Source organism: Gigantopelta aegis, chromosome 14, assembly GCF_016097555.1.
Source record: "Gigantopelta aegis isolate Gae_Host chromosome 14, Gae_host_genome, whole genome shotgun sequence".
In the NCBI taxonomy this organism is placed as follows: Eukaryota; Metazoa; Mollusca; class Gastropoda; order Neomphalida; family Peltospiridae; genus Gigantopelta; species Gigantopelta aegis.
Genome location: NC_054712.1, coordinates 53732963 through 53751884, shown reverse-complemented (window position 1 = coordinate 53751884; position 18922 = coordinate 53732963). Strand labels below are relative to the sequence as shown.

General features: G+C 34.7%; 1 protein-coding gene across 1 annotated transcript in view; it reads right to left on the bottom strand.

Moving 5' to 3' along the window:
- Nucleotides 1-9842: 9842 nt before the first annotated feature.
- LOC121389513 (rhophilin-1-like) overlaps nucleotides 9843-18922 on the bottom strand; it is a 55826-nt gene continuing 46746 nt past the window's right edge. The window contains exons 12-15 of the mRNA XM_041521165.1: nucleotides 18061-18181; nucleotides 13745-13895; nucleotides 12244-12393; nucleotides 9843-11820 (exon numbers count right to left, since the gene is read on the bottom strand). Of these exons, the coding sequence (XP_041377099.1) occupies nucleotides 11458-11820; nucleotides 12244-12393; nucleotides 13745-13895; nucleotides 18061-18181 (785 nt within the window). The 3' untranslated portion in view covers nucleotides 9843-11457. The remainder of the gene's footprint in view (nucleotides 11821-12243; nucleotides 12394-13744; nucleotides 13896-18060; nucleotides 18182-18922) is intronic.

Below are 18922 nucleotides of genomic sequence, written 5' to 3'. Positions count from 1 at the left end.
ACAGATCAACTGTGAAATGTTTGACAATGTTGGTATAAAACAATGGATTAAGTAGCAGCAAGTGAACACAACCTATTTTTCATCATCGTATATCACATGGAAGACCTAACAGATTATGCTGAAAAGCACTACATGTAACGACAGAAACATGTTTCAGGGCCAAACCTAGGCTAAAATAATGAGGGGGTAATAAAAGGATCAAGGAACAGTAATCTAGGGTCTTCACCAGCTAGTCAAAAGGGGTCGTTAAATTCTGAAAAGGGTACTTTTTCTTATTGGTCCCCTACTGGTCCCACCGGAGGAGGGGACTATAGGTTTCGTCACTGTTCTGTCCCACATATAGTGTTCAGGACTTGTTTTTCACGTGATATTAAGCTAAAATGTTGTATATAGCTTTATCGTGTACTGTTACAGATCAAGTTTGACTTTCATGGTGATGTACCCATTTTTAAAAAGAGTTATGGCCCTTGAACTTAGGCGATAAAATTCAATACATTCAGATGAAATTTTGTGTATAGCTTTATCATGTAACAGAACAAGTTGGACTTTCACATAAAAATTAGTTTGGCCCGGTATGGGTTCAACATTGCTTTAACAGAATGCTAACATGTTTCTGGGGGGAGACAACTGTCAATATATGACACTCATTTTTTCATAACTATTCCACATTTTATATTAACCTGCTTTGTAGCAGTTTGTAGGAAAAAGGTCAAGTTGTTATCCAAATAATTTATGCTGAATATTTATAATTGTACTGGGTTAATTTGCCTGCTTAAAACCATTATTCAGAGACTTAATGATGTTTATAGAATATAGGTTGAAAGTGTTTTGTTTAATGACATCACTAGAGCACATTGAAGCGGAAGTTTGTTTTGTTTAATGACATCACTAGAGCACATTGAAGCAGAAGTTTGTTTTGTTTAATGACATCACTAGAGCACATTGAAGCAGAAGTTTGTTTTGTTTAACACCACCACTGGAGCACATTGATTTACATTATTAATCGTCGGCTATAGTATGTCAAACATTTAGTGATTGTGATGTAGTTAGCAAAACATTTTCCATTATCAGCAAGGGATCTTGTATATGCACTTTCTCACAGACAGGACTGCACATACCACAACCTATGATATACCAGTCATGGGGCACTGCTTGGGATTTGGGGGGGGGGGGGGGGGTAAAAAACTAAAAATTCAGAGAATGGATCCACCAATCTTTCAAACCCAGTTGAGTTCTCTATTGACTGTGCTAGATTCCTGTCTTTAAGTGTAAATATTTGCTTTGTAATGTCAAAATAACCAAATAATAAAGATAGCTAGCAAGATTTTATGTTTTAAGTTGTGTGGTTTCTAACAATTTTTTTGCCCTTGCAATTTTTCACATATTATGCAGAATTCAAAGCCTTAAAATAATTTAATTAAAGGAAGTATTTGATCAACATGTGCATTTGTCATGCCATTTTCCCAATCTAGCCAGTGCACCACAGCTGACTTCTGGGTAATTACCCGTCAAGACAAAATGTTTTTTAAATACTGACACAAAATATAGAATAATATTTCTTGTTATTTAACATATGTATTAATATGTTATATTAAATAACAATGGCATATACATGTATCATTGGTTGAATCCAAATTCTATAAGGTTGTACACATCCATATAAAATAAAATAAAATAGAAAATGTTTGCAGTATTTGTTAATAATTTAAATACATGTACATGTATTATGCTGTTCTATTTGTTGTTTTAATTTCCTCCACTCCATTTTCATGTATCTGAACCTTTAAATATAACATCTGCAGTTGTAATTTCCTCCTCTATGTGTATTTCATCTCTTAATTACCCCATTTGCTATTTTTACTTCTCTTTTGGAACATTTCATATCAGGTCAGGTTTAACGTGCACATTCAGAACAAGCTGTTGTAGCACACGCCTGTCCTGGACAGGAATGGGGTGGGGTGGGTTGGAGGGGGGATCGCCTGCACAGGCAGGTGCAAGAAAGCACCAGCAGTCTGACTGGGGTCAGTAAACGGCAGAGGGAAATACTGATGGCTGCACATCATAGATGTAGATGATTTGCAGGTGTTACAATAGAGGCGACTCATAGACAAGCTGTACAAGACAACTGCATTGTGTTTTACAGTAGCAGCTGTTGATTCATTGATTAATTTCAACTTAGTTTCGTGCTTATATCCAATTAAGGTTCAAGCATGCTGTCCTGGGCACACACATCAGTTATCTTGGCTGGTGTCCAGGACTACCGGGCTGCGAATCCTGTACCTACCAGCCTTATGTACAATGGCTTAACCATGACACACCCAAGGCTGGTGCAGTTGTTTTAGAAGCAGTGGGTTTATGCTTCTATCTTAGGGCAGTGCACAAACAATTCTTAAGCACTAATTCCCACTGAAGAGAAAGTTAAAATTGTATAATCGTACTAATAGAACTTTTGGCAATCGGCCTGTATAAAATACAGTAAAATGCATTATACAGGGCACCTTGTATAACAAGCAATTGTCTCTGAAGGGTATTTGCACAGAAATATATGAAGTTTTACCAGTAAGGCCACATCTAATACTGTATTTATAAATATATTACTGGCTTCATAATGTTAGTTACCATACACACTAAAAATATAAAAATAAAAAACTGGACCAAGTTTTGTAGCCATTATAATGGTGTTTTTCTCATGTCAAAATTGTCTATTTATGTAAATTTTTTACTTAGTAACAGTATGTTTTAAAAATCATCAATTTTTTTTTTTTTAAATAATGAAACTCAAAAAGGAATATTTCTTAAACAGAACTTGGACCAATATTTTTAGTCTGTTTAGTTCATAATAATCAGAAATATTACTGGCAGAGATTATTGCATAGGGGTTTTCTGTGAACAAAAATATGGCATAGGTTGTTTTCAAATTTGGCAAGATTTTTTTGTTTTTATATATGTGGAAAATAAAAATTGTTTTTAGTTTAATTACATTTTAAATTTATCATGAATTAAATACAATTTATTCATGAATAAAACACAACTAAGTTTTACACATTCACAACATATATTGTTCACAACAGTTTCCTTGTAATGACGAATGGCAAGTATTTCATATAATTACATTAAAGGGACATGCCCTAGTTTTTAAAGACTAAGGCACATTTTTCACCTAGACCCTAGTTTCAGCCTGTAAAAATAGACACTAAGTTTGGTTAATTTACAAACCTGTAACAAATTTGGATACAACAGAGTGAAACAAGAGTCTGTGACGTTGAAATACCCTTAAAAATAGACTCAAACATGACTCCATAACCGTTACTTCTCTGACACACGTGTGTTTTTAAAAATATGAAAAAAAAGAAGCATTTTGTGGTATTAGAAACACCAGGATGACCAGAAACACTTCGGTTGTATGGAAATGGATAATCTAAACAATAAAATATAAGTAATGTTTGATTTCAGTTATCCATAAACAGTTCTAATATTGAAAAAAATGTCTTAGTGTTTAAAACTAGGGTCTGTCCCTTTATGAAAGTAATTAGTCTGATATTGTACGGTAATGAAAAATAACAGGCACTAGAAACATTTTAAGAGAAGATGGAGCCAACTTTTGGCGGGAATATTCCTTTCAAAGGATTAGCTAAAATATGGATATTCAAAAGATGAGCTAAACTATGCATATTCAAAGGATTAGCTAAACTATGGATATCCTAGGTTTTGAAATAAAGAAATGTTCTGCTTAGTTGGTACTTGTAACATAAAGGTGTTTATACTACACCAGGACAATATTTCATGTGAACCATTGTTCTGTTCCTAAGATTGAAATATTGTCTTCTGTATGATCAAACGGAATATAAATTTTAAGATTTTGTAAATAATACATAGGCATGTTCTAAGTAATTTTGAAGTCTGTGAACATGGGAGCTGGGAGTGTTTAAAAAATAATATTAAAAGATAAATAATTTGAAACAATGTAGATTATTGAACATATCAACAAATATATTTAATTTATGATCTGTGTTATGTTAATATTTCATTTTCAGTAACAAAAGTTTTTAAAATCTTAAAAAACATATAAATCTTAGTAAATATTTGAGTAGGGTTAAGTTAGAGGGTATAAAAATCATTTCAAGATATGTACAAGCATTCAGCACAGTGACATTAGCAGTGCAGTTTATAAAACCAAGATCTTCATATTCGCTATCAATAATATATGGACACACAATAAACTTGTAATTAGAAATAACAAGATGATTATTTTTATATCATGACAATAAATTTGATATTACATACTATATAATATATAAAGACAAATAAAAAATATAAATTATGCATTAAATCTGGTCTCATGCTATTTTCAAACATGAATGTGGTTTGTTGCAGTTGTATGGAAAGTATGATGCACATGCAGTCATCATACTTTTGTTAATATTGTAACTGAATATCATTTCATGGAAAGTAAATTTAATTAACTATATTGTTACCTTAAAAATTTTTTTAAAAGATAATAAAAATTTATGAGGTATTATCTTTTTTTTCTTTTGGTTTCTTTTTGTACAATAATTGGGTAGAAACTTAAGCTCATTTTTTTTTTTCATCACGAAGCTTTTAATTAATTTGAAAATGAGTAGGTAACCATAATTAATTTTTTTTTTTTTTCAAAACATATTTCTTTAACAATGGATGTAATATTATTATATGACAATAACCAGGTTTTGGTATACTTTTTACCTACCCTATCCAATCAGGTTTTTGCATGCCTGTTTCCCATTAATATAGATTTGCAACAGTACTACTCTTGTACTACACATTCAAATTAATTTTCTTCTCCAGTCACTAACAGGTGAAAAATATAGCTATTTAAAACATAACCAATATAATAATGTATTATACGTATGTACAATAATGAAAACTATATACAGTTTTTCAATCTCTGTGGTATTCATAGCTAGAAGCGTAGACTATATACATGTACATGTCATTAGGAAAGTACTATCACTATATGGCAGCTGTCCAATCAAAAACATTCTGATTAAAATATAGTTTGTAAGTCATAACTTGTTTTTTTACTAAAATTGCATGTACAGTGAAACCTCTCAAGACCGGACCCTCTGTAAACCGGAATTCTCTCAACAAAGGACATTTTACAGAATCCCTTTTTAAAAACCAGTACAGAACTTAACCCCTCTAAACCAGATCCCTCTTAATACCAGACATTTTGATTGGTCATATGGGTGTCCGGTTTAGAGGGGTTTCACTGTAGTTGAATGCTCTCCTGTTCATGTGTTCACTTTCTCCGGACGATGTCAACATTTAGTTGACAAAATGTTGAGAATTTTGCCTTGTGGTTTTAAACAGGCTTATTATTATTATATTTTAATTTAAGTAAACGTTTGATTAGTAAGTTAAATATACCGATGTAATTGTTTTTAATTGTAAAAAAAAAAAAAGAAATTCATAGAGTAACTAATAATTAAACACAAGTAAAAAAGTCCTGAATAAAAGTACATTATTTAGTCTGTTGATTCTTATAAAAAAAACTCAAGTGAAAATGTGCTGAATAAAGGTAAATTATTTAGTCCGTTGATTCTTATAAAAAACAAACACTTACACATATATTTTAAAGATGTGTTCAACATTTTCTATAAAACCAGCATCATCAGTAATTATTAATCTAATTATAGAAATATTAAACTGATCTAAACTATTCTATTGTATATACATATAATTATTATGCTGCTCTATTTACACTGGAATGCCAAACCAGACAGACAGACCCAACTTTAAACATAGAGTACACAAAGATAAAGACAACCGAGTTGCCAATTGTTCTGCAACTACCGTCACCATTTTCTTGGGGATTTTCAGCAAAAAAATTCATTTCTCTTTACCCTGCTATATATATTTTACTACTAAAAAAAAAATATATAATATAGTTCACTTCCATCCCTTCCATTGAACAGTTTGGCCATAACATCTCAATAGCCAATCAAGAGGCCAACATCTTTCATTGTGTCATGTATCATTTCCCGTCACATGACTTCTTGCCAATTTGCTTGTTTGGTTTGGACTAATTAGGAGATAACCATATGGAGTTTTTAGATTTGCAGATGTTATTGTCTATTTGATCTCGCAAATGTTTACTCACCAAAGGAGTTAGCCTGAGGTTAAAAATGAAACCTTTGCAGGCATCAAATAGACAATAACACCCACAAATAAAAAAAAATCCATATCGTTATGTAAACTGAATTGTTTTTCTACAGAACTAAAAACTGTATATTTGTTATTTCTTGAAAAAAATACCTGGCTACAATTTAACTGTAGACCCTTGAACCATAAACATGGCCTGTTCCAATTGCTAATGACGTCATTACCTTTCTGGGTATTATTTTCATTTCATCCGGGGAAAGAAATGTAATTAACCAATCACAATACAAAACACACTCGCCATCAGTTTACAATGTTGGAGAACAGACTAACTTTTATGTAATGAATATAAGAGTCTTATAATTGGGACATTATATTATAAATATAATGTAAATACATAGACAGTAATAAAATATTACTGGAGCTCAGTTCAACAAGCAGTTTGCAGTGAATTAATTTAGGCCCTAATTAACTGAAACTCATTTCTAACAGTTGATATCAAAATACAGAAAGAATAACACTACTGCTACACTGTGACAAATAGTAATATTTACATTAATTTTCTATTCAAATAATCTAAAAAACCTGATCATAAAAATACTGCTATCTTTCATTGTCCTGGGTTTTAAACTGACTAGAGTAATAAACTAAAAAAAAAAAATCTTTGTGAGAAAAAAATATCCAGTACATTATGAACACCTATGGTAACTTTGTATATTTTGACTAACTTCTTACAAAAATACATCTTCACAAGCCAAAATACCATTCCGTTTTAAATACTGCATTTCATCTTCTTCTTCTGCATTCAATCTTTTTACGGCCGTCATATCAGTAATTCGGATGTGGCAATCAAATTTGCCGTCTTCCGGACATCGTTGACAGGTCCCCAGAGTTTTGATGTTGAGGGACATGTCTTCCGTCCAAACTTTCTGTTGAATTTCATCTAGATGTGGGCATATTTGTAGAACGTATTCCAGTGTTTGCTCTTCAGTACCACATTCACATTGGCTCACCTCTGCAAGTCCTATCCTTTTTAGGTGCTTCTTTAGGCCACAATGTCCAGTGCAAAGACAGAAGATTAAAGTTTGTTCTTTTCTGTCTAGATAATTAATGCTGTCACAGTCAAGACTGAATTTTCACTTTAAGATTGTCTTGGCTTCACTGTATAATACTGCATTTTAAAATGAAGTAGTTACAGGGCACGAACCTAAGAATTTGTCTCTCACAGCAATTTAAAAAAAATTCCAATGGTGAAACAGTCCACCGACAGCAATTTTGAGTTTGCCTATGGCAATATTTAAAAAGTTACATTTGCAGCAAATACACATGATTGAAGGGTTATTTTGCCGTATGTAGACATATTGCAAATGTTAAATATTGCCAGATAATGTACACCAGGTGTATACACTTTGCCATTGTTGAGGAGCTTTACTGATGGCACAAAAGTGCTGTCGGAGATGCTCTCTACCTACGGCAATTTGTGTCTCATCTCATCGGCGGCAATTGCTGTCGGTGCCGTTGTTAAGTTCGAGCCCTGAGTTAGACGAAATGGTACCTTGGCATGCGAAGATGGCATAAATCATGATATATTGGCAAAATACACCTAAATGATTAGTGGCACAGTTCAGCTAAAGAGATATTTAGCAGTATTATTATCTGATGACTAGTATCATAAAACTATTATGTTTGGTATGACTGCCAATTTCACCATGATTATGTATTCTATACTGCTATTTTTCATCGTAATTGGCATTGATAAAATGTTACACCAAACACCATCATTTCATACAGGCCCTAATCTAGAACTGAAAAATTAGGAGAAGTGTCTTCTTCCTTCCCAGAAGAAAGGGGAGAAGTTTAATAAAAATAGGCGAAGTGAACATTTATCGGTACATTTCCAACCCCCTGCAAAAAAAATTAATGCTATGGAAAAATAGTATTTAGTAATAACAGTGCAGTTACTGTTTTAATATGTTTTCGTAACCATATTCTATATTTGAATCACCATATTCAGCATTCATTCAAAAAAATTCAAAATTATACTCGGTTCTAATTGTAATATTTTGATATAAAATACTACTTCTTCCAGTAATAAAATTTATAAAAACAATTGTATGTGTCACTATATTAAAATGAAAGTAATAATTAGTGTTTTGTGGCATTACTGAAATGAATGTTGCTGAGAACATTTTAACAACACTTGACTGGTCACTGCAAACGGCGCGACGTGCGTCGATGTATAGACTGGCACCAGAGTAAAAACAAACACCGACATATGGCGACAAAGTGCCAAGTGAGCTATGACAATAAACTAGTCGGAGTCTTGGCGTCTGTTGTGTGATTTTGTTTTTGAAATTAGATTAGGTTCAAAATATTACCGCAACTTCGACTATTCACTATTGTTAATAATTCAGCGACTTGCGCCGACTTTCAGGAAAAAAAACGCTCATTTCGCCCGCAAGATTAGGGCCTGTTCATAACTATTATTATAAAATTATTATTGGATATTAAAATATTCTATATGGAAACTTGTGATTTTTACAAATTAAATAATGCTTTAGATTGTATATATTTGTAAAAGCAAAGATATTTTTTTTTTAATATAACTAAAAATAAAATTGACTAAAAATGACTTGTTTTAAACAGCATTTTGAAAATATATAACAATATTTAAAAACATAAAAACCTAATATAATACCTTAAATACAAACATTGTATTTACAGGTTTTTAAGGCAAGTCTAAACTGAATTTGTCAACTAACCTGTATCCTTCAAGGACAATAAAAATGCGGTATAATCTACATAACTTTAAGGCCATTCCAATGTACATGTTTTGATTTAAAAAAAAAAAAAATTAAATCCGTCCACGTAAACTGTAAATATTCTTTGAAGATGATAAGTCTGAACATGTTTTTAAAAAATCTTAAGTGCAATATATAAATTTAAGGCCAGCTCAAATCTATACTAATTTATGAAATGTATTTTTAGTTTGTGTGTGTTGGGGTTTTGGGTGTGAGAAATGTGGTTGCATTTGTAATATACAAACTTATTTTCACATATTTATTGGACAATTCAAGAAAATTAAATCATGCAAAACTGTTAACTGCTTCTTAGATAATTTTAAAAACCCCACATAAACATAATTCTGAATAAAAATAAAACCCAAAAGATTTGTTTTCATTTAAACTTAGCTTTTTCATGACTTACGATTCAAGCTATTTGCAAAACCATAACAAATAAGTTGAATTTGATGATTAAATTTCAGTCAATTTGTCAAAATCAGGGCTTCTATAAAAAAAAACATCAATCCACTAGCCATGGGATCAGTAATTTTAAAAATTTACTAGCCACGATTAAACATTCACTAGTCCTACTTTACTTTAAGTTAATACAATATGACTAAATAATAGTAATAATCAGATATGTTACCTAAAGAGGGAGATAGTGCTTAAAAAACACTAATGTTGGGGTGGGGGCAGGATATTCATATTTACAAAATAGACAACTGCAACATTTGACCAAAGCAAATTTCACTAGCCGTCGGGCATGGCAATAGTAGTTATTTACTAGCCCAACATTGAATATCAATAGCCATGGGAGTGGGGCTACCATAATCTAGAAGCCCTGCTAGCTGTTGGGCATGGCAATAGTAGTTATTTACTAGCCCAACATTGAATATCACTAGCCATGGGAGTGGGGCTACCATAATCTAGAAGCCCTGTAAAATACTTATGCTAATACTACTAAACAGTGTTTGTTCAGCTTATTGCTGTTTTTTAATAAAATACCTCACTGACAAGTCATAATTAGAAAGTGAAAAATATGTGACTAGTTTAAAACAATCTTTGGCGACCTGCTATGAACAGAATCAACTGAACTATGATTATCAGTAAGGAATTCAAGAGTTCACAGACTTGTTTAACAATTGACCATGGCATTCGGCACTGCCGTGGACATTGCTATGGTGTTTTCAAATTTCCACAGCATATATTTTGCCATGGAACTTTCAAATTTCAGTGAAAATTTTCTTAATTAAATTTTTATATTTGTAATACTGATAAATTAAACTCTTCTTTTCCATTATGAACTGCAAACCTACAGTGGAAAATGTTATGGAGGCTATTTTTCCACAACTTACTTTTTGCCATGGCTATTTTCTTAATTGCCAACCTAATGTAACTCAACCTTCCAATATGGAGATTTGAACTAGGATCCTTGTGGGCAGATATCTAGTGCTCTACTAACTGAGATATAAAAGAGAGATTCCTATTAGCTACTGCCAGTAAGAGCACTTTATATAATACAAATATTACTACATAATACGTATCTGTAAAACAGTATGCCTGTTTATATTTGATTGCTACATGACTTGGGTATTTGTGGCAAGATACAAAATCCCTGAAACATTAATACTACAAAACCTGATAATGAAATCAACAATTACTTCATACTGTATATAGCCCTATATTAGTAAAAGAAATGAAGATTTCTGGTATTTTAACAACAAATTCATAAGAATTTAGTGGAGGGATTTTGTATATACCAAGGCCCCATTTTACAAAGCAATTTTAGCGCTAAGATTACCTTAAGTGTATACGGTAAGTACGTACTTAAGGTGATCTTAGTCAAAGTGTATAAAGATGTTATGTACTTAAGGTGATCATAGCGTTAAGATCACTTTGTAAAATAGGGTACAGGTGATAAATTTAATAGATATTTACAATAAGTTATATTGATACAATTATTATGCAACAATGACAAACAAATCTAACTAATTAACAAATAACAAGTTATCTGCTTGATAAAGAGACAATCATGTAAGTTGAAATATCTGAAACAGTCCCAAAATAGAAAATATTCATTAAGTTAAAAAAACACAAAAAAAACGTTAATGCTGTAAGTTTATCGTAACTGCAATACAACTAGCTAAATTTTCAAATCCTTACTCTCTTATTTGTAAGCAAAAGAAAACTTTTCAAGATCACAATGCAAGGTGAAACTGTTAGGTCATGAAGCAAGGTCATACTGGAAAGTTAATCCATAAAATCACAACACTGCTCCTTACTCTTACATATAAGCCAAAAGAAAAGTTCTTCATATTTTGATTGTCAGGTATGACTAAACAATAAAATGAAAAAAAAAACCCACCAAAATTGCACAGAATAGCTTTCACACTGTTACACAATTCATCTTGAAATGATATCATCATCTCCTTTTTCTGGCTTTTTCTTATTTGACTTTTTTTTCAATGAATTGTGCCTCATGAATATCCACGGCGCACTTAGCCTGCACAGAATAGCTTTCACACTGTCACACAATTCATCTCGAAACGATATCGTCATCTCCTTCTTCTGGCTTCTTCTTGTCTGATTTTTCTTTCGACGAATTGCGCCTCATGAATATCCACGGCGCACTCAGCCTGCTGCTGCGGTTGCTCTTTTCACTGTTCAGGCTACCGGTGCGACCGTTCTGTAGTTTGACTGGCGAGGTTGGGAGGCTGATGGTCGACGCTCTGATCTCGGGGTCACACTCGAGATAACTCTGTCCCATCGGTGTAATGAGCCGTAGCTCCAAGTAGTTTCCAGCTTTACGCACAAACTGCACGACTTCTTCGTGTTTCGCCCATTTGGTGTCGATCGTTCCCACTCCAACAACAAAGTCACCAACTTTCATTGAACTTTTCTGCAAAAAAGAAAGATAAAAGAAAATGTCACCACCATTTCAGTCTTATCATGAATCCGCCCATTGGGCTATTTCTCATTCCAGCCTGTGCACCACGACTGGTATATCAACGGCTGTGGTATGTGCTATCCTGTCTGTGGAATGGTGCATATAAAAGATCCCTTGTTACTAATGGAAAAATACAGCAAGTTTCCACTCTGAGATTATGTCGAAATTACCAAATATTTGACATCCAATAGTCGATTATTAATAAATCAATGTGCTCTAGTGGTGTCATTAAACAAAACAAAAAGACAAAAAGAACAACTTTAACCTACAAAGGGAAATTTTTCATATTTATAAGGAGGGAAAAGTGTGGACTCGTCCCCAGCTAAATGAAACTCTGGGAAGATAGATCATCAAGCTACAGAAAATTATTCTTACCCCTGCTACACTGTCCGGTTCAATCTCGGCGACAATGACAGGCGAATCGCCACGGACACTGAATCCGAAACCCTCGCCCAGGTCACGATTCAGAGGAACAAGTCTTGCGGCCGACCACTCGTTCCGAGCATTGAAGATGGCAATAGGTCCCTGGGTGAAAAACAAAACAAAAATAAACATTATGTAGTCAGGGAGCCAAACTTGAGAAAAGGCTCAAAATCAGATTCAAGGTAATCCCCTTCTGCTAATCTTTTTATATTGGTATTTTTAAACAGCTTAGATATTCTAATGAAGGATTGATTGGTCTGCAAGTCAATTTTTATTGGAAAAAAAAGTTATCCAACAGTTAATGAAGGCATGTAGACCATAGATTTTTTACATAATGAACCGAATAGTGGATATTTTCAAACCAAAAACAATTAATTAGTTATTTTAAAATTACCATGAAACTTAGCATATATTATAGGGAGCATTTTTAAATTGAAACTAATTTTAAAATATTGTATATTATAGCAAGTGCGACCATTTTTCAAGATGGCCACTAATAATAAGTTAAAAATGTAATAGTAATAGTATGCTGGTTTGTTTTTAGCTATAAATATGAAATTTATAAAAACATGTTACGGCAGATTTGCATACAGTTAATAAAGTGACATTATAATTTTGCATCTTATGCACAATAAAACGTCTAAAATGACCAACACATGCATTATCACTGACAAGTTTTCATCCATTATACTAAGTCTTTACATTAAAACATTTTAATGTTATTTTTAACCTTTTTGTTTAATACGGCTTTTCTCTGACTAAAAAATAAATACTATAACCGGAGCAATGAATCAGGGCAATCAGAAATGCATGGAGATTGCTGTGGTATTTTCATTTTCCTTGGCATTTACATGTATTTTACCTTGGAAGTCTCAAAATTATAATGTCACTTTATTAATTAATATTTTTTGTTTTGCAATACTTAATATATTAAACACCTCTCTTACACATTATCTGCAAAACATCCATGGAGCCTATTTTTCTACAGCATTTGCTTGCCGTGGCCATTTTTTTGGTGATATTATTAAAATTGTATATTTTAATAATTTGTGATATATTGGTCAGTGCATAATATAAGCTTACATTCTCCGAGATTCCCCGGTGGGGGTAATAAGGCTATGGAATTTACAGTTAGAAGAGAAAGGGGAAAAAAAAGAAGTTTTTTTTAATGCATCATAAAATAACTAAATTTACAATTAGAATTTTTAAAAATGTATCTATATATAAATTGTTTGCATCAGGCATATGAAATGAATTAGTCGCAAATAAAGTGGGCAGCCAAAACCAAAAAATATATATTTGGACTCCATTCCAGTCCTTAAGCCCAAAATTGCCATTTGATGTTTTGACTAATTTAGATATATTACCACGCCTATAGTTTTGGCATTAAAACCAATGAACAATTCCCTTTAAGAAAGCTCCCATCACTAATAAAATGAATTGTAAAACTCACCAGTTTCCAGAAGATGTCACTGACTTTAACTTTTGAAAACTCGGGAGAAATAGGAGAGAGATCGTTCTCTGACCGGCCCTGTATCCGTGGCACGGTGACGAGCTCCGTGAAGTCATCTTCTTCCTCCAACGCAGAAAACTTGGCCAAAGTCCTGTAAGCACAACATCAATAGGATAAAGATCAGGCCTGGTGCTTATAAAACTTTTACAGTCTAGACTCAAGACTCTAATAGAGTCTGAGACGGTAATGTCATGATAACGCCATACAAACACTCTAATAGAGTCTGAGACGGTAACGTCATGACAACGCCATACAAACACTCTAATAGAGTCTGAGACGGTAACGTCATGACAACGCCATACAAACACTCTAATAGAGTCTGAGACGGTAACGTCATGACAACGCCATACAAACACTCTAATAGAGTCTGAGACGGTAACGTCATGACAACGCCATACAAACACTCTAATAGAGTCTGAGACGGTAATGTCATGATAACGCCATACAAACTGTATGTGTGTGACCTCATTAGACTCGAGACTCTACTAGAGTCTGAGACGGTAATGTCATGATAACGCCATACAAACTGTATGTGTGTGACCTCATTAGACTCGAGACTCTAATAGAGTCTGAGACGGTAATGTCATGATAACGCCATACAAACTGTATGTGTGTGACCTCATTAGACTCGAGACTCTAATAGAGTCTGAGACGGTAATGTCATGATAACGCCATACAAACTGTATGTGTGTGACCTCATTAGACTCGAGACTCTAATAGAGTCTGAGACGGTAATGTCATGATAACGCCATACAAACTGTATGTGTGTGACCTCATTAGACTCGAGACTCTAATAGAGTCTGAGACGGTAATGTCATGATAACGCCATACAAACTGTATGTGTGTGACCTCATTAGATTCGAGACTCTAATAGAGTCTGAGACGGTAATGTCATGATAACGCCATACAAACTGTATGTGTGTGACCTCATTAGATTCGAGACTCTAATAGAGTCTGAGACGGTAATGTCATGATAACGCCATACAAACTGTATGTGTGTGACCTCATTAGATTCGAGACTCTAATAGAGTCTGAGACGGTAATGTCATGATAACGCCATACAAACTGTATGTGTGTGACCTCATTAGATTCGAGACTCTAATAGAGTCTGAGACGGTAATGTCATGATAACGCCATACAAACTGTATGTGTGTGACCTCATTAGACTCGAGACTCTAATAGAGTCTGAGACGGTAATGTCATGATAACGCCATACAAACTGTATGTATGTGACCTCATTAGACTCGAGACTCTAATAGAGTCTGAGACGGTAATGTCATGATAACACCATACAAACTGTATGTGTGTGACCTCATTAGACTCGAGACTCTAATAGAGTCTGAGACGGTAATGTCATGATAACGCCATACAAACTGTATGTGTGTGACCTCATTAGACTCGAGACTCTAATAGAGTCTGAGACGGTAATGTCATGATAACGCCATACAAACTGTATGTGTGTGACCTCATTAGATTCAAGACTCTAATAGAGTCTGAGACGGTAATGTCATGATAACGCCATACAAACTATGCGTGTGACGTCATTAGAGATAGATTCTGGATTGTAAAAGTTTTATAAGCACGGGTTCTGGGGATTAGTAATGTAGTCCAAACTCAAAACTTGATGGACGATTCCAGATTTTAACATGTTACATGTATATGTAAGACTAGTGGATTAGTGACATATTCATGATCAACGTTTTGCATACACAAGATCATAGAATAGTGACTATGGTATTAGACATCTGGAAGTGAGAAGGTTAACAAACAACTTGTTCTAGATCAAATCTCTGACTATATCTACAATGTATCTCCAGTGATATTAATATGTGATCTCAAACAACCAGGGACTTATATTATATAACACTTAGTGAAATATCCTAAAATATTAGTGAAATAAAAGTGTTATCAGTCACACAGTGACGATAACACATTTTAGAGTGAAAATTTCACTATTTAACTATAAAATGTGTTATTGTCACTGTAGAAAGTTTTATGTTCACTGTAAGAAAGCCGTACTATTTTGCTGCTGGCATTTTAAAAATAAAGCTAAATTGCCAAAAGTTATATAATAAATAGAAAATTTCATCTTTTTTGTCAAATATGATTTATATCTCAGCTCGTGAAGTTTGCAATCGTATCACACTCGTGCAAACGCAACTCGTGAAATATGACTGCAAACTTCACTTGATGAGATATAACTCATAACATGAAATACAATGTATCCTCTATATATTACTATCACAAGGAAGGACCTCAGCACATTTTAAATGACGGTCATTTGTAAGAACGAAGACCTGCTGCTGTCACATAGACACTCATTGAATAGCAAGGAATGGGGAAATGTAAGGGCTCAAAGAGTCTGGACCTGTTAGTGTGGCTTTGCAGAAATTGTTTAATTTCAGGAGATCAGTTATGGAATTTCCAGCATTCTGAGAATCTTAATAACAGGGTCAAAATAGTGAGAGCCGTGGTGCCTGGATTCTATCATCAATGTCACTTCAGATGAATGCTCTACTAAATGGTGGGAGCCATGGTGCCTGGATTCTATCACCAATGTCACTTCAGATGAATGCTCTACTAAATGGTGGGAGCCGTGGTCCCTGGATTCTATCACCAATGTCACTTCAGATGAATGCTCTACTAAATGGTGGGAGCCGTGGTCCCTGGATTCTATCACCAATGTCACTTCAGATGAATGCTCTACTAAATGGTGGGAGCCGTGGTGCCTGGATTCTATCACCAATGTCACTTCAGATGAATGCTCTACTAAATGGTGGGAGCCGTGGTGCCTGGATTCTATCACCAATGTCACTTCAGATGAATGCTCTACTAAATGGTGGGAGCCGTGGTGCCTGGATTATATCACCAATGTCACTTCAGATGAATGCTCTAAAAAATGGTGGGAGCCGTGATGCCTGGATTCTATCACCAATGTCACTTCAGATGAATGCTCTACTAAATGGTGGGAGCCGTGGTGCCTGGATTCTATCACCAATGTCACTTCAGATGAATGCTCTACTAAATGGTGGGAGATGTGGTGCCTGGATTCTATCACCAATGTCACTTCAGATGAATGCTCTACTAAATGGTGGGAGCCGTGGTGCCTGGATTCTATCACCAATGTCACTTCAGATGAATGCTCTACTAAATGGTGGGAGCCGTGGTCCCTGGATTCTATCACCAATGTCACTTCAGATGAATGCTCTACTAAATGGTGGGAGCCGTGGTGCCTGGATTCTATCACCAATGTCACTTCAGATGAATGCTCTACTAAATGGTGGGAGCCGTGATGCCTGGATTCTATCACCAATGTCACTTCAGATGAATGCTCTAAAAAATGGTGGGAGCCGTGATGCCTGGATTCTATCACCAATGTCACTTCAGATGAATGCTCTACTAAATGGTGGGAGCCGTGGTGCCTGGATTCTATCACCAATGTCACTTCAGATGAATGCTCTACTAAATGGTGGGAGATGTGGTGCCTGGATTCTATCACCAATGTCACTTCAGATGAATGCTCTACTAAATGGTGGGAGCCGTGGTGCCTGGATTCTATCACCAATGTCACTTCAGATGAATGCTCTACTAAATGGTGGGAGCCGTGGTGCCTGGATTCTATCACCAATGTCACTTCAGATGAATGCTCTACTAAATGGTGGGAGCCGTGGTCCCTGGATTCTATCACCAATGTCACTTCAGATGAATGCTCTACTAAATGGTGGGAGCCGTGGTGCCTGGATTTTATCACCAATGTCACGTCAGATGAATGCTCTACTAAATGGTGGGAGCCGTGGTGCCTGGATTCTATCACCAATGTCACTTCAGATGAATGCTCTACTAAATGGTGGGAGCCGTGGTGCCTGGATTCTATCACCAATGTCACTTCAGATGAATGCTCTACTAAATGGTGGGAGCCGTGGTGCCTGGATTCTATCACCAATGTCACTTCAGATGAATGCTCTACTAAATGGTGGGAGATGTGGTGCCTGGATTCTATCACCAATGTCACTTCAGATGAATGCTCTACTAAATGGTGGGAGCCGTGGTGCCTGGATTCTATCACCAATGTCACTTCAGATGAATGCTCTACTAAATCTCACCCTCAATTGCTTAGTTATGTTAAATAGGTCACCATTTAAGGACAACAAATGGGCTACCCTTTCTGAAATATAAAAATAGTTTTTAAATGGTCATTATACTTCAGCAATTCCACTGTCATCTTTGTTAAAAAGAATGCTCAGATATTTTCTTACTTTTCATGGGTTTTTTGCAAAATCTCTCTAAATGTGTCTATTTTCCTCGACTGTTTACATAGATCATGAACGCGTAGTGCCTCCTCGTGACTTAGAACCGATTCTCGTAAATGAGCTTTACCTGTTAAAATATACAAACACAGATTCTCAGAAATGAGCTTTACCTGTTAAAATATACAAACACAGATTCTCAGAAATGAGCTTTACCTGTTAAAATATACAAACACAGATTCTCATAAATGAGCTTTACCTGTTAAAATATACAAAAACAAATTCTCAGAAATGAGCTATATTAGTTAAAATATACAAAAATACTACTACAGCAAGCATATTTAATTTTTTTAAAGAGCATTACACTGTGATATACATAATAGTATCTGTTACTAACATAGAACTAAAAACAAATGTTGCAGTTATACAGCACCTGAATTAGTCAATTTTATAAGAGAATTTTATGGTATGGCCTGGTGCATCACCAAAGGTGCATTAAGTGATGATGATGATCACAGAGCTTCGTGCATGTACAGACATTTCCTTTCGGTTTCCACGCTAATGCTGATGCATTGCTTCTGTGGACTTGGTTTGAGTTTGGAGTTTTCCTTCTCCCAGGAGAGTTTCCTTACTACGATTCTGATCCTCTCCAGCCCAGTTTTGATTTTGGAGTTTGCTTTTCCTAGACAATTGTCTTTCTTGTCTCATGTCCTCTGTCTGTCCGGTCCATATTAGTCTAGTCTCTACCCTTAGAGCAGCCCAGCTTGGGTGACCCTACCAGGAGCCGATGCTCCAGCTGTCATAGCTCTCCGAGTTATTGAGACATGCAAGCTACCTCACCATGTCAAGGAATGGACCATGAGATAGGCAT